General features: G+C 37.7%; 1 protein-coding gene across 10 annotated transcripts in view; it reads right to left on the bottom strand.

The window, feature by feature from the left end:
* ERC1 (ELKS/RAB6-interacting/CAST family member 1) overlaps positions 1-16928 on the bottom strand; it is a 309608-nt gene that overhangs the window by 174558 nt on the left and 118122 nt on the right. For all 10 annotated transcript variants that reach the window (XM_076341250.1, XM_076341288.1, XM_076341261.1 and 7 more), the window contains 3 exons: positions 15418-15555; positions 13931-14071; positions 12666-12806 (listed from right to left, as the gene is read on the bottom strand). In XM_076341250.1, coding sequence (XP_076197365.1) covers positions 12666-12806; positions 13931-14071; positions 15418-15555 — 420 coding nt within the window. The remainder of the gene's footprint in view (positions 1-12665; positions 12807-13930; positions 14072-15417; positions 15556-16928) is intronic.

Below are 16928 nucleotides of genomic sequence, written 5' to 3'. Positions count from 1 at the left end.
TTAACAAATACTCCTCCAGGCTCTTTAAAGTCATCCAAAATACATAATCAGATAATCAAGAAACTTCTTTTAAAAAAAGCAAAGCTGGGCTGTTAGCCTGCATTACTAAACTCTCTAATTCAAAATACGTTGTAAGACCTAATGCAATTCTACTGTCAGGACAGTCCTGATTTATATTACTCTGTGCTAATAAAAGCATCTCCACAACAACCCAAGAGACACTACTGAGAAGGGGAAATCAATTTTCTTTTTTAGAAAATTAGCCAACAAGTCAGTGTGTCTGGTTCTTATAGAACGAAAGGGCTATTTACATGACATAAATTATTAGTTAAGACACGTAACACATGTTATTTGTATATAATGCACCTAAGTATGGATACTTTCACCTAACACAAAGAAAACGTTATGTGATATGGTGTAAACTGGAGACCACTTCCTGAGTTGTGAATTACTGACTGAGTGACTTTGGTCCATTTTGTGGGGTATGTACAAAATATGTGTTACATGACCATATCTAAAATCCTACTGGATTCATTTATTGTATAGGAGAGAAAACCAATGCATTTAGAGGTTTCCCACAAACTCACTTCAAGATCTGGAACAGATTAAATTAGCTACCTTCCCAATGCAACACCGTGCAAAATAATTCAGCGGGTTTGGTTTTTTTTTTAACCAAAAAGAAAGTTAAACACAAATAATGAATTCCTATATTCACAGTAAAAAAAAACCCAACACATACAACTTCCCCCGCCCACCAAAGGTGTACAAAAATTCCAAAATAAGGCAGTAATTTCATTTTCGAAACAGAATGGACATGTAAAGTGACAAATGCACAAAGACAATTTCTGCTGTATTAAGAGACTATAAGAAGTGCATTTCAATAGGTTCAACTTTCAGCTCTGCCTGAGACAGCATTCCTAAATCTGCAACCTCTTCACATAGTTACAAGTATGAAAATGTATAAAAGTACGACAAAAAATTAAATAAATTGAAAAAGCAGCTTGCTTAAGGTGAAGGCAACATTGCACTTTCTCCTCTGACAAATGAGAAATAAGAAAAGGTATGTCCACACGGGCCACTGAGTTTACCTGATTACAGGCTATTTTAAACCTCTTAACTGTTACTACTGACTCTGTCATTAGCTCTCCATGTCTGTTCCAGTGTGGAGTCAAACAGGTGAATTTAAGCTACTTTCAAGAGCTCAGTCAAACTTGCATGTTTGATTCTGCATTGATCTGCATAAGAAACATTTTAGCTAGAAAGCAGCACCTTCTTAAGCTGTGTTTTTATTAGCAAAGCTCATCTGATCAGTATTAAACTTTACCAGTGTGAATTTTATTTCAAGTTCTAAGTGGTTCAGGACTGAGAATAGTTTAAGCTTACTACTCAGTTTAAGCTTACTACTCTGGATATGCTCTCAAAGTTCTTAAGAGGGACTATAAACTAAGAGGTGGTTTAACAGCTTTCTGCTTTTCTGCTCTTAGCCATCATTTCCCATCTGGAATGTGGTAAGTGATGGGGTGAGTACCTGAAGAATAAAAGAAAGAGTGATTGTTCCTCAAATAAATGTACTATAACTTCCATTGCTTCCACAGAAAACCAGCTGACAAAGCCAACTTCAACAACTAAAACAAAGATGACCAATGTTTCACAGAAATAACGACTATTTACAGATGGAGAGGAGAGGAAGACAAAACACATTAAAAAGAATTTTCTAAGTTGATATTTCTCAAGCCAAAAACACTCTTTACTAAGAGGAAAGGTAATCTTACACAGCTTAAAGTGTGCCAGAGGCAGGGAAGAAAACAATAGCACATATCTAATTTAGAAATTCTAAAATGTAAATAAAAAGTACAAACGTTATGGCTAAGATTCCCAATCAATATTCCTAAAAGATTAACTAAATAAAACAGCAAATAATTCACAGCAAACACTTTCTACTTTTACCTATGAACTGAGACAGTAAATTCAGTTTAACATTTCACATACAAATGTTGCCAAGAACTTTTGGCCACAAAATGGAAGTTCCCAAGAATCTGAAATCCCATTTTAATCCACCCTCCTACCTCCAAGTGTGCCTCACATCTCCTAAAAATAGTAAATGCACATACAAATACAAAAATATGACTATTTACTGCAAAAGACACACACATACAACCATTTTCTTTATTTTTCCTATTGTGAAGGCAGCAATTCAAGCGATAAAACATATGTGCTGCCTTCCATCGTGTCTTTATTAGTTTCAACAAAATTATAAATTTGAAAAACAACCAGACTTGCTCCTCCTTTAGCTCCAATGCTCTAAACACCACGTACTGTAACAGCTGTTCAAAAAGGCTGTACTGGAAGTTAAAGGCTCAGTGAATTCTCTGATATACTATGCACCGGAAAACGAGTCTGTCATAAAGAGTTATTTGTTATCTTATTATTGACAAAATCTTTTAAATGGTTAGTCCGTGACTGTAAATTTTTGACACTGAATAAGCAAGTATTTGGTTGGAATCATTTAATAAAGAAGGCTGAAAGTCTAAATAAGAGGAAGATGCCTCGAGAGAACCCATTACTGAAAAAAATAATCTCTGCAGAAAGATATGAGTTCCCATAGTCGTTATTAAACATTAACAATTTTCTCTCTTTGTAATTTACACCAAAACAAAAAGTGTACAAAGACGGAAGAGAAATGCCCAGATGACAGCTGTCTTTGTGAGCGTACTTCAACCCCCTTACCCATGCCTCCTCTGAATCAGGCTTTACTCACCTGACCACAGGCTACCATATTACAGAAACAGCACTTCATTCAATGCACAGAAGGGAATTACTCAAGTAACGAGCAGATATTCAGTATTTGTTTTTTGATATTCAGTGTATAGCTCTATGCCTTATTTACTCTAAATTACACAAATGACACTAAAAAAAAAATAATTCCTCATTTTCTTTCTGTCATACTAATCACGACTGTAGGCTATTTCCTAGCAAACAGTAACTAACTTCACTTCTCAACACCACCAGTGGGAAATGAGGATGCATTATTATACCTGTTGTGCAGGTGAAAAACTGAGATGCAAAAATATCCTGCCTTATTCCCTTAATGCTTTCCTACTCTTAAAAAAAAAATTATCATCTAATTTCTCTAGATGATTATCATCTTCCTTATATGACTCTTGCTCATTCTTTGAGCATTTTTCACACAATACTGAAAAGCACAAGAGTCTGGCAGACAAAAATTTAGTTATAAAATATTACAACAACTACCTCACAATGAAAAATGAGAAAGGCCACACAATGTTGCATCAGCCATTTCCTAGCTTTTGGATATTTAATTTTTTCAAAATGAATGTTATCTTAACAAGGCTTCTGGGAGGGGTAGAGTAGTTAAGTTTAATTTTTTAGGTATAAGAAAATCAGGGGGAAAAAACCCCCAACTTTCCATCACATGAGATGATGCTGACGTTGTCATGAACCATCAACAGGACTGGAACTTTAAAAGCCACCACACAGCCTCTTGCACCTTATGTTCTGTGTTAACTATATCATACTGGGGAATAAAACACCCAGTTTGTTCCCACATTTTGTATTTTCTGACTTCAGAGTAGTGGGGAGTCTCAGAAATTTTGCATGCTATTAAAGATTTCATAGAGAAAAAGATTTCATAGAGAATATGCTCTCCTGTGCGCAAATTCTGCCTATTTGCACCAAGTACAATCCTTTTGTACTATATCTCATTTCCCCAAACTTAGAATCATAGAATCATAGAATCATTTAGGTTGGAAAAGACCTCTAAGATCATCGAGTCCAACCATCAACCCAACACCACCACGCCCACTAAACCATGTCCCTAAGCACCTCATCTACTCATCTTTTAAATACCTCCAGGGATGGGACTCAACCACTTCCCTGGGCAGCCCGTTCCAATGTTTCACCACTCTTTCAGTAAAGAAATTTTTCCTCACGTCCAATCTAAACCTCCCCTGGCGCAACTTGAGGCCATTTCTTCTCATCCTATCACTAGTTACTTGGGAGAAGAGACCAACACCCACCTCGCTACAACCTCCTTTCAGGTAGTTGTAGAGAGCGATGAGGTCTCCCCTCAGCCTCTTTTTCTCCAGGCTAAACAACCCCAGTTCCCTCAGCCGCTCCTCATAAGACTTGTTCTCCAGACCCTTCACCAGCTTCGTTGCCCTTCTCTGGACACGCTTCAGCACCTCAATGTCCTTCTTGTAGCGAGGGGCCCAAAACTGAACACAGTATTCAAGGTGTGGCCTCACCAGTGCTGAGTACAGGGGTACAATCACTTCCCCACTTTTATCAACATTATTTAGCCAGGTTCAAATTCCACTTCTCTTATCCAGGCAGATTCCCTGTTTCCCTAGATTTCCCTTAATCTACCAGTTCTCCTCATGCTTTTCCTACCACTTTCTTTTCAGGTTTGGGGGCTTTTTTTGCACAGTTAGTTCTATCCAACAGCACCTGTAGTCCCACGTCTTCTGCCCATATGCAACCCCCTCCTCGTACCGTATCTTCCCTCAGTCCCAGATTCAGTACAATTTTCCTGGTAATCCCAGCTACTCATTCCCCCAGCAAAATCCAATCTGTTTTTCTCCTCTGTGCTGGTTTTGGCTGGGATAGAGTTAATTTTCTTCATAGTAGCTAGTATGGGGCTACGTTTTGGATGTGTGCTGGAAACAGTGTGGATAACACAGGGATGTTTTAGCTGCTGCTGAGCAGTGCTGACACAGAGTCGAGGCCTTTTCTGCCTCTCACCCCACCAGCGAGTAGGCTGGGGGTGCACAAGAAGCTGGGAGGGGACACAGCCGGGACAGCTGACCCCAACTGACCAAAGGGATATTCCATACCATATGATGTCATGCTCAGCATATAAAGCTGGGGGAAGAAGAAGGAAGGGGGGACGTTCGGAGTGACAGCATTTGTCTCCCCAAGTAACCGTTATGCGTGATGGAGCCCTGCTTTCCTGGAGATGGCTGAACACCTGCCTGCCGATGGGAAGTGGTGAATGAATTCCTTGTTTTGCTTTGCTTGCGTGCGTGACTTTTGCTTTCCCTATTAAACTGTCTTTATCTGTTTTCTCACTTTTACTCTTCTGATTCTCTCCCCCATCCCACCCAGGGGGAGTGAGTGAGCAGCTGTGTGGTGCTTAGTTGCTGACTGGGGTTAAACCACGACATCCTCCCAACGGCTAACTTTCAGTACTGGCTTCCAGTCCTAACAGATTATTTGTCCTGATCTGTTCTGCACACCGAGATGCCCATTCTTGCTTCTGCTGTATTTGTATCAAGCAGCTGCTTGGAACCAGCATGGTATTTGGTGAATAGTCTACTTAGCATTCCTGCTGCCTGCTCAAATGACCAGACCTAGAAGAGGCTGTGGCAATGGAGAGACACAACGGAAAGGTCGTCCTCCCTCTCCAGGATGGGGTGTAACCAGTGCAGGTGGAATCTTTGGGAAGTTTCATTGCTAAATCTCTCTCTTTCCTGAGCACGTACAAATAGACAATGCATTTAACCTTTAGCCAATTTAGATAGATTTAAACAGGGGCATCAAAAATATCCGGTACAAGGACCAAATCTTTTAATAAAAAATTACTAGTGTTAAAAAAAAGATTAAAACCAACATATTTCTATATTTTGTTCTTGAAAACAGTGAGCTGTTATGGCTGAGATTTTCTTTCAAAAAGACACAAAACCAAACAAAATCTCAGACTGAACTAAACAACGTAAGAAACTTCAACTAAAAGATTTAAAAGGTTTTGCAAAACCTTTGCAAAATTGGTAAAAGAATCTATTTAATAGGATGCATAAAACAAGTTTAGTAACAGACTGTACCAGTGTAATCTACAGGTCAGGAGGCTGGCAAATTATTTTAAAGAGGAAAAATGTATCAATTTATCAGGAAATAATTTATCAATTTATCTTGAATCTGCTTTTCATACCTGAACACACAATACCTTTGGGGAAAAAATATTCTCTGTCATGAAATACTAAATAATGAAAACCTTCAAATGCCATATCCACTAATCTTATATCCTTTAAGAAAATAATGTAATTTTTTTCCTAATCGTTGTGCACCAAATACCTTAGAATATTTATTAATGACTGTTTTTACATATAATAACTAACTCAAAATGCAGTGTAGGAGTTTTTATGCCCTAGTTGACTATTCATTGTTATTTCTGATAATCCTAACAAAATACTTTTCCCCATTGCACACACAACTCTTCCCAAATCTAGTCCCATAAATGCATTGTATCATCTGCTCTATTAAACTAATTTCTAATACGGGATGTCACATAAACTGGACTATTAAAAGCACCAGGAATTCTCTGACCTTCAGACAATGACTGTCAGGATAGACAGCTACATTTACCCTGAACATTGTCAAGAGTAACACAGATATCAGCCTTCTGAAAGTTTTGTAACACGATTTTTTATGCACACAGTCACAAAAGAAATCTCTGATGAAAAACACCTTGGATTATGTAATTTACAGTGTCCAAGATATTATTATACAAACACTCCTTGAAAGGAGTGCTCTGTGACATCAAACAGAAGGCTGGTAACAGGATCCAAAATTAAACCAACATAGTATCAGCGAGCTTAATGGTTACACAAGTTTTTAAGCAATCTTTTCCTTGCCGTAACTTAATTATTATTTCTAATGCGCTGCTGTACATGGTGTTACAGAATACTTTCACGCAAGAAGCTTGATTTGCATGGAAATTCTACATTCTTGCTCTGAAATGTACGGACAATGGAGATGAAAGAAAAACTACAGGACACTTCAAGCAACTGCAGCAAAGGGAAACAAAAACATTAGCACAATATTAAGCTGTCCAAACAGTAATGAAGTTAGACCAACACAGCCAAAAAGTAAAAGCATCTTAGAAGGCATTTTTGAGCATGACTGGTCAGATACACCACAGCATTTTGTTTGTATCCATACTATCCATACCCACCACTAAAGTAATTCACCAATATACTCTGTGTTGGCCCAAACATAAAAGCACAGGTGAATACACGTGCAATACAGAAAATTAAATGGGGTTGGCAATAGCCTCTCAGTTTGCCAGGGAACTTACAGGCTTGGATGGATGGCTCAATAAAAATTCAGGGTGCTAAAGGGAGAAAGAAGGTAGGAAAAGATGGGGAAAATTGAGGATAGGAACAGTGTGACAGAGAAAAAGAAAAGATGCAACAAGAAAAGAATTTAAAATAATAGCTGCAACATTAATTTACTAAGACGACAGAATCTTAATTTGTGGTTTTAGCATGTATTACTAGCCAGCTTTTGAAACAAGAGAAACATGGAGAGTTACCCTTGTGCAAGTTCCAAACTTGATCTTGATTTCTCAGTTTAACAATTTTGTGCAGTCCTCAAATACTTAATGTAGTCCTGTGTTTGGGTTTACAGATGACAGTTTTACAGGTTGAGCAGGACTTTAATTTCTAGTGCTTCATTTATATCAATTACAAGACAGCTAAATGGTTTAGAAAACTAGTTCAGTAACGACACTATCTGAACACTGAACACAATTGCTGGGTTTTTACTTTTATTTTTACAAGACATCCTGATTTCTCTGGTAGCCTTTTTCTTTCTAGGTTGCTACACTGAATACATCATTTATCGTCCCTTCTTTGAAAAAACAAATCATCAGCTGAGAACAAAAAATAGTATTTCTATCTCATCTACCAATATTATCAGTAATATTTTCAGTTGCGGCAGGAGATCCGTGTTCACAAAAATAAAAAGCACCACAGCCTGTATTAGACTAACCAAGCTAAATCTTGGGAAACACAGAATTTGGGTCAACACTTCATTCAGTCATTTTTTCCTGTCTTTTGAAAGATACTATCCTCCTGAACTTGAAGGAAGAACACCACAGCAGAAAAAAAAACATCCTCTGAGTAAGCCTGTTGAATCTAGAGGTATTTTCCTGGCAGGGAATCACTGCTAACATTCTCTGATGTTCCTAGAACTGCACCAAGGGGAAGTTTGTTAACATATGGTTTTGGACTCTTTCTTTTCTCTACCCTTGATCCCTTTCAAATAAGGAAAATATCTGTAGGGAGAAAAACTATGCACTGGAAATGAAGATAGACAAAAATCCACTCATCTTTGCTGGAACAAATTCTAATGTTAGTTGGTCTCTCCCAGATTAGAAAAACAAGATTAAACAAAGCATATTGGCTGGGGAAGACAGGACAGAAAAAGCTAGGAAAAGAGTATTTTGAAGAAAAACAACTAAAAGAAAACTTTTTCACTATAAGACTATTACATTAAAGTAGAATTTTGGAAAAAAAGAGTTTCCCAAGGAAAAATAAAAAAACCAAAACACACAGCATAAAACCACTTCACAGAAAAACAGGGAGAGAACCCCCTGTGTGCGATTTCGCTCTAATGATTCCATCTCAGCAAAAAAGGAGACTATTTAAGGCAAGATACCAGGCCATGTAAACTCAACAGGGATTTATGTCTTGCTTTCAGCATTCAGAATCTCCCACAGTGTCTCCTGCTGGCAGCAGGCTGACAATTGAGCACAGAAGCAATGACAGTAGAATAATTAGAACATTAAGCACAGAGATTTGCATAACTATAGTATCATTATTAAAAAAACCCCAACCCTGAATATAAAAAACACTGCAGTTTTATTCGCTGAGACAGGGATCAATATAAAATAGTCATTAGTAAGAAAAGGAATAGTAACAATGAGAATTGGACACCTAGTCAGACACTGGAGACTGCTAACATGGAAAGAAAAATAATATCAGCAACTTTTCAGCACCCCTGCACTCCACTTGGTTAATAATATTTCATTTTAGTGTAAAGTTAAATACCTTTTACAGAAAAAGTGGAAGCTTGCACTGTTCATGATTTCTCAAAGGCTCACTGTTCAGAGATTAGCAAAAGTTTTTTTCCCAAGGACTGCCCAAATCTTTTTCATCTAATGGCTTAATAGTAGTCCAATTCAGGCTCTTCTGTCAGTTTCTTAACTTCTAAGGCTAATAGATTTAACTGAAAGTACTCAAACTGTTCAGTGGAAATAAGAGGCAAGGGAAACAAGATTGATGTTAGATACATCTCCGTTCAAACTGTAAGGGAAACAACCTAAAAGAAAAAGCTTGTTGCCATTTGCTGTTAAGAGCTACACAATAGAGATGTTCCTGCATGTGTCTTATACAAAACAGCACTAAGATAATGTAATAAAACTCAACATAATAAACCTCTAATTCAGTTTTGAACTGAATGCTCTTACGTGGCCATTAATTTTAAGGTTAATTGTGACAGTTATTTGCAATGGTTAACAATGCAGATGTGTAAAACTGAGTTTTTAGAAGCTTTAAATTGGAGCTGGATTATCTATTGTAATTGTTTCAAGGATGACAAGGAACTAATCCACCTTGAAAATGTCAAACTGCCTGAATAAATATCTGCAATGCATTTAAAGAGAGAAAGCCTTTTTTCTACTTTTCTGCAAGTGACAAAAAAACACTGGCAAATTAAAAACAGCTGGAAAAAAGGTTATTAAAGAAATATCTAAACTTACTCATAAGTATAAAACATATTCAAGTGGTTGCTAACTATATTTTCTTGAGTAACTAAGAGTAACCATGACTTGGTTCTAGAAAGCAAGGAGGATCAGTGGTAGAAGTTGGTTCTTTCGTACAGCTTGAGGAAAGCAAATGCACGGTTAATTACATGAAAGCATACATGGGTCCTAGAGCTTCAATTCCTTTATAAAAAGCCACTGTGGACTGACTTCTTATCACCAAAAAAATCTTTCCATTGAATTCGAATTTTCCCTTGAATAAAAAGAATGCAGTAGCCCAACATGACACAGTATTTAAAAAAGGAACAAGGTATTGATGATTCTGTCTCAGGAGGGCTTGAGAGAGTACTTTAGGGTCTCTGCACGCAAAACAATTGTCCAAATGCCCTAGTAAGCGGTAACACCTGAAGCAGAGGGGCAGATATCCAGAGCATTATGGAAGGGCTTTATACTGCACATAGGTAATGGTAGGCTATCAATTTTCTTTGCTTGTAGAACTGAAACCATCCTGACCAAATGATTTAGGTAGCTTCTTTGAATGGGAAGATGCAAATCTATTTGTGTTTACAATACAATGAATTTATATTCATTATTTTTCTCAGAACCAAATTAATAATACAGTTATTTGTCCCACAGTTGTCCTGTTCAATTAATAGTGCTCTTTACATTTGAGCTGTTTTACCATTTTAACCCTCAGGAAAAGGATCACAGGAGAACAATTCACCCTCTTAATTATTTCCTGAAAAAAAAAGATTCGATTATAAAAATATATGGTCTTAGGAACTGGCTCATGTGTCCTTATGTAATGTTCCTGGATACCAGCTATTAAGCACAATCCTCTCTCTCTAAAAGGGAATGAGCAGAGGTAGGCCTAAAAGAATTATAATGAAGAGCTGTCATCGCAGTGCAAATTAACTGCACGTTCGTCTTTTAGCTAGCAGTGCTTCACCAGATTTTGGTCGACTTCCACACCCGCTTATACTACTGATACACTCACTGCTTATGCTGAGGAAAGCGATCTCAGGGGAAGCAGTGAAAAGCAGTACATTTATAAATGCTAAATATACAGACACATTCCCTAGTTAATTGAATTTCCGCAACTGGTTTTTCGTAACCTAACTATTTGTTATGTGCTCTCCCAGTTAGTACTTTTTCTTTTTCTTAAAGTAATTGTAACAATGTTCTCCACTGCAGCTGTCTGCCTACAAACTAATGCTATCATCCAATTGCTATAACAATCTCTGGCAAATCTTAGCTACAATATATTCCTTGACTCATTATCAGTAACACACTGACAAAGGGTGAAACTGCAATTCATGACAGAGAATTCAAATGAAAGGGTCCTTCAGGACTTCTGAAATACTCACCCACTGTATGGTACACTGAAAACAGCCTGTGAGACCAATTAAATGTGCACAACTATCTTTTATCGCTATTGTGCTTTGTTGATGCTGAATAATAGAACTGTTTATTTTGTGGAACAGAATTAAAAAGAAGGGCAAACATGGGTCTAGATATGCGTATAGGGAGTTTCACTTACACAGAGTTCTCAGGTGCATTAACACCCACCTTGCACCCAACACAACAGAAATCCTAAACAGGTCTTAACTGATGACTCAAAATTTGATCTTGCGTTCATTTGAGGAACTAGGACAGAGTTCCAAACTAGAGCACGGGCACTCCTTCTTTTCCTGGGTAGATGTAAAGAAACAGCTAGAATTCCACAATCCAAGACTTAAATTTGTTTAAAAAATTGTGTTGCCTTTTGTCTTGTTCTAATTTTATAAATAGAAGTGTTATCACTATTTTGGTTAGTGTGTTTGGTGCTTCTTCATCACCTGCTCTTTTAAAATCAAAAAGTTAAATCAAATCAATATTCCTCTAAACAGTACAGTATTTATGCTACTCACATCTAAAATAAAGGCGGCTTGCAATGCAAACGTAACCCAAAGATTATGTTCAAATGAGTTAGCTTGCTTGTAATAGAGTATTATTCTTCTGAACAGCAAAGTCCTACCAATATATCAGCTGTGACTGGCAGTGAGATTAAAACAAAAGATCACACACTTCACTGGTGATATATTTTTTTCATTTGGTTTTATGCATTCCTATGGGCCGGGCCAATCATGCATCTGATTTTATCACATTAATACCTACAAGCATTGATAATTGATATGTGAAATGTTTAGCTGTTAATTTTTTAGCTTTTACACCAGTTCAATGGCACAATTACTGCTCTGAACTGTGCTGAAGCAGACTAAGTCTTTAATTCCTAGTACCTGTTAAAAAAAAAAGTCAACAGCACTGTTATTGCATGTAAATGAAGTCCAAAATTAGCACCAGTGTCTGTGTCGTGGTTTGACCTCAGTCAGCAACTGAGCACCACACAGCCGCTCGCTCACTCCCACGCCCCGGTGGGATGGGGGAGAGAATCGGAAGAGTAAAAGTGAGAAAACTCGTGGGTTGAGATAAAAACAGTTAAACAGTTAATAATTGAAATAAAATAAAATCCTAATAATAATAGTAATAATAATAAGAAGAATATACAAAGCAAGTGATGCACAATGCAATTGTCCACCAACCGATGCCCAGCCAGTCCCCGAGCAGCGATTGCTGCCCCCCGGCCAGCTTTCCCCAGTTTATGTACTGAGCATGACGTCACATGGTATGGAATGTCCCTTGGGCCAGTTTGGGTCAGCTGTCCTGGCTGTGCCCCCTCCCAGCTTCTTGTGCACCTCCAGCCTTCTCAGTCGGTAGAGCATGGGAAGCTGAAAAGTCCTTGACTAGTGTAAGCACTACCTAGCAACAACTAAAACATCGGTGTGTTATCAACATTGTTCTCATCCTAAATCCAAAACACAGCACTGTACCAGCTACTAGGAAGGAAATTAACTCTATCCCAGCCAAAACTCTATCCAGTCTGAAAGTTACTTTCTGTTGGGCTTAGCTTGTAATATGGTTTGCATGGACACAACTTCACAGTTCTTGTTGAAAAGCAATTCACAGAATTAAAACTTAAGACCTAAAGTTTTCTGTGTAGACACGGCCAATTTGTCTAACACTGAATGTTTACACCACATATATAAATATGAAGTAAGATTACCTTCTTCAATTGAGTTTCCATCTTCAAACATTCTTCCTTTTTCTGTTCCAATGCAATTTCCAGTGTCTTGAGTCTTGAATCTTTCTTCAGTCCTGATGAAGCTAAGGATGAAGCATGTTCCTTCAGATCCAGTAAGGATGACTAAAATAAAAGATGTAAAATAACTATCAAGTAAATACTCTTTATGTGTAATAGCTAGTTTCTTTTTTGTCTTTATTTTCTTCCTATCCCTTCACACTATGTTCAGGATCCAACTTTGAACAACATATTTTGTCAGGATGTTCATGTCACTAACTTAAGACAGCTTGATTTAATTCAGGTTTTCAGGATCAAAATAAAACCTTGTCTAAATTCATTTTAAAACCATTTTTAAAGATGGAAGATTCTATAAACTAGAACTCGTGCTTCAGTGACAGTCATGTTTAAGAAAAATTGGTTTTAAATAAAATCGTATTTAAAAATCATATGTTGTTAGCAGATTCGGCCACTGTATCTAAAACTGAGAGCATCCAAAGCTTTTCTGTATACAGCTGCTATGGGGTGAAACTGATTCATGCTACCTATCTCCAGAAGACATCTCAACTTCATGTTTTCCAAACTGTTTTTGTGTTGTTTTTTTCCTGTCAAACGTTGACTTCCATGTAGACAAAATCTTAGCACTTCCTGAGCGCATATTTTTTGTATTGTTTTACTTTGATTGAATTTTGAAAAAAGATTGTAAGTAGACTTGTATGTTACAATTCCAGGAGAGGAACAGACAATTTTTGTACTTCTCATATATAATTAGGTTAATTTGTCTAGCCAACTGGCTCATTACCAACAACCAACTTAATTATCAAAAAAAGGACTCTTCAGAGTCAAAAGAACTAGTCATATTGTTTGCATAAAGGGATAAACATTATCTGCATGCTTTTAGCACCCACAGCTTTGATCAACCTCTGTCCTTTCCTCTCTATATTTAGACAGGAACAGGCTCGTTCTCTGCCTTCAGTTGTCTATAAGCATAGCTCCAGTAAATGCTATCATTGACCATCGGTCATTCACTACTAATACGATTAACTGCTGCAAATAAGGGGACTGTGTGCTATCCGTGAAAAGGTGGTTCTGAAATATTTATGCTTTGAAAAATTCTCAAACAATGTATTTTACTAGATAAACTTGTTGAAGGACCATTACCATAAAGGAACAGTTTTCTTCATCTCAAATGTAACACATACACATACAACAAACAATTATAACACAATAGATGCATTCTGCTGGTCAACCTCTTTCTCTGTGAGATCTCCTTGTAAAATGCTGACTTTCTCTTTCAGGTCCTTAATGTCTTTTTTGTAGTTGTCGATCTCTTCCTGTTTTTCTCGTTCATCTCTGTCACGTTGCTCCTTTAGGCGCTCAATGGTTCTTTCCTGACAAAAGAAAGCACTCTGTGAAGAAAATCCCTCTTAATCAGTTCACCTTCTGAGAGTTCTTATCACAACACTTCTTACACACTGTAGACATGGAGGCGGAGTGTAGGATATTGCCATTTTCTTTTCTGTACTGTTGTAAAACAGATCCCTCAAGAAGGAGGAGACTGGAGAAGCCTATGGATTCATTGCTAAGAAACATCAGGCTTTCTGTACCTCTGAAAGTTCACAGTACTGTTACAACGCAACGCAATTTATCTGGTTCTGATAATCAAAATTAACCAAGACCAGGATACATTACATATTGCTTCCCTACTTATTTAAATCTTATTTTTCCAAAATGTACAGTTAGGTGCCCTTCAGAGAGGAAGGGGTGTAGTGCATGTGTGACACCAGGCTCGATGTGCAGTAAGAAAAGGCAACAAAACAACTTTTCTGTACACCAGACATCAATGGAGCTTTGGTTATCTTGGAAGCTGAAGGGATGCAAATGAATTCCCCAACCTCAGGCAAAGCTTTACCATAACTTTACATTTATAGAATCTGACAGATTAAAGGAGCTGTAACCCTGGTTCTCCAGGAATCAAGAAAAAATATACAGTAATTCCAAAAAGTTGCCCCACCAAAACAGAATAGACAAGGCTGTTCCCTCAGTCCGCTACCTCCTGAGAATTGGGCAGGCATAAAAAAAAAATACAATGAGAACAATAAAGCTGCAAATAAAGTGAGACTGAAATACAGCTACATCAGGATAACTATTCATTTTAATTCAATATTGGGAACTAAAACTCAATGTCATGCAGCAAAACTTTAAAAATAAATTTCTTATTACAATATCTGAGCAGAGAAGATAAAATGAAACAAGATATTAGCCAGACTTAAAAAAAAAGGGGGGGGGCCAGAAGAATCCGCAGCTGAAATGTAAGGCATCCCACAATCGTACCAAAGATGCACCACGTAAAGAAACGACAACGCGAGAACACCAATTTCTTTCACACAAAACGATGGTGAATAGCTAATGACTAGAGCAATAGCTTGTGGCTCAGTTCTACCCTCATATGCCCTCCTCATCGTACAAAAGTCGTACCCTGGGCTGGTTCTGTGGGAGAGCAGCCCGGCTGCCACTCCGCATATCCTGCGGTGCCCTCTAGTGAGGGACGCATCTCGGCAGCAACCGCACTCTCCTGATCCCTCCTCAGCTGTCAGGGACCAAGGACGTCACTGCGGCATTGCATTAGAGACGTCTTGTCCGCACAGTCCAGGAAACACACGGAAAAGCCGACTTTAGAGAGGTTATTAGTAGAAGGACCTTTCGAAGGAAGGGTCCTTAGGCTTGCCATACTCACTTTTTCTGCAAGTGCTTCTTCCAGAGTGGTCAAGGCAGTGTCGGTATTTGTGGTGTCAGCCTGCAAGGATTTCACTCGATCCTTTAAGCTGCTCATTTGCTTCTCCTTGTCTCGTAACTGCTCTTGAAGATTTTCAATCTTAAAGAGGAGGAGTAAATTTTAAGACAACAGCAAGCAAAACCATCTGAAGTCATCTTAGGAGTATATTAAACTCTTAAAAATATTCTTAAAGCAAAGGAGGTAGATAAGGGCCTAGTTCCTATAATCCTACACTAAAACATCAAGGAATGCAACCAAACCCATCAAATATTAACAAGGAATCAGTAGCCTTTCCAATAATCAGGAAAGAATTCAGAACAAGAAAGTCTAAATAATATTTACAAGAACAACATAAAGAAAGGGTATTATTCCTAATTTCCGAGGATGTTGGGCACTGTGTGACTGATGGGATGATTAATGTATTAACAATATGAAAGGAAAAAAGCTGAGCAAAACATTACTGCATATGTAAACCAGAAAAGGCACTTGATAATTAAGAAGTTGTGAAGAAGTATTATTTTAAGTATTTCCTTTGGTACTGTCATATTCTTTACTGTACTGGCATGTTGCTTTTTCATTTAACATGGTGGTTTGCTACATGATGGACTAACACAAAGTGCCATTCCCTGGGTAGAAAATACATCAGCCTTGTTTTCTGCGGGTGTAGAATTCGATTAATTTACGAGTTCTGAATATATCTTTTGACAGACTGAGGAGATCTAATGCTAAACCCGTTTTATGCATACATACACATCACAAGAAACAGACACATTAACATTACGATAACCTGTCAAAAACAAATTTATCAGCAAACGATTAAACTGGGTACAGATTTCTTAGTTGCTTCCTTTTTATTGTTGTTGCTGACAAGTTCTTCTCACATCAGCAAACGTACATCATAAACTGGTGAATGACATGTGGCATGTAAGGTACCCATCTCCAAAACACTTGTAGCAAGACATTCTTGTAAAGACATTTGTAAGAAATAATGTCACAAGACAACCTCAAAGGCTATCCAGTCCAGTATTTAGCAAACTTTTCGAAAGCATTACTAGCCTTTTTGCTTCACTTGTCGAACAGCAGTTAGCAGCTCCTCAGTTAGTGGAAATACAGTAACTATTCCCAGGTTTTACTCTTCAACCCTGGAAGAACTGAGCTGCTGTGATTACAGAGCAAATGGCTATTTAGACACATCCACTACTACTTTGCTATCTCTATTAAAATTGCATCTGGACCATAGTTTTAGAAAATGGTTAAATCAGTAATGATAAATGTAAAGAATTTTGCAGGAGGCTGAACATCTAGTCACAAAAAATCACTGATGTGTTACAAGTGGGAGCTAGGAAGAAGAAGGACCTAATTCAGGGAAACCCTTGCTAATGTTCCTCTGTAGCCCATGGCCACTGAAGGAGTCTCCTGGTATAAAATTCTCCATACCAGATTTATTTCTCTTGTGCAAGCACATGTAAACT

The sequence above is a fragment of the Aptenodytes patagonicus genome, chromosome 1 (assembly GCF_965638725.1).
Source record: "Aptenodytes patagonicus chromosome 1, bAptPat1.pri.cur, whole genome shotgun sequence".
In the NCBI taxonomy this organism is placed as follows: Eukaryota; Metazoa; Chordata; class Aves; order Sphenisciformes; family Spheniscidae; genus Aptenodytes; species Aptenodytes patagonicus.
The sequence above is the reverse complement of the archived record's forward strand: the minus strand, read 5'-3'. Positions and strand labels throughout refer to the sequence as shown.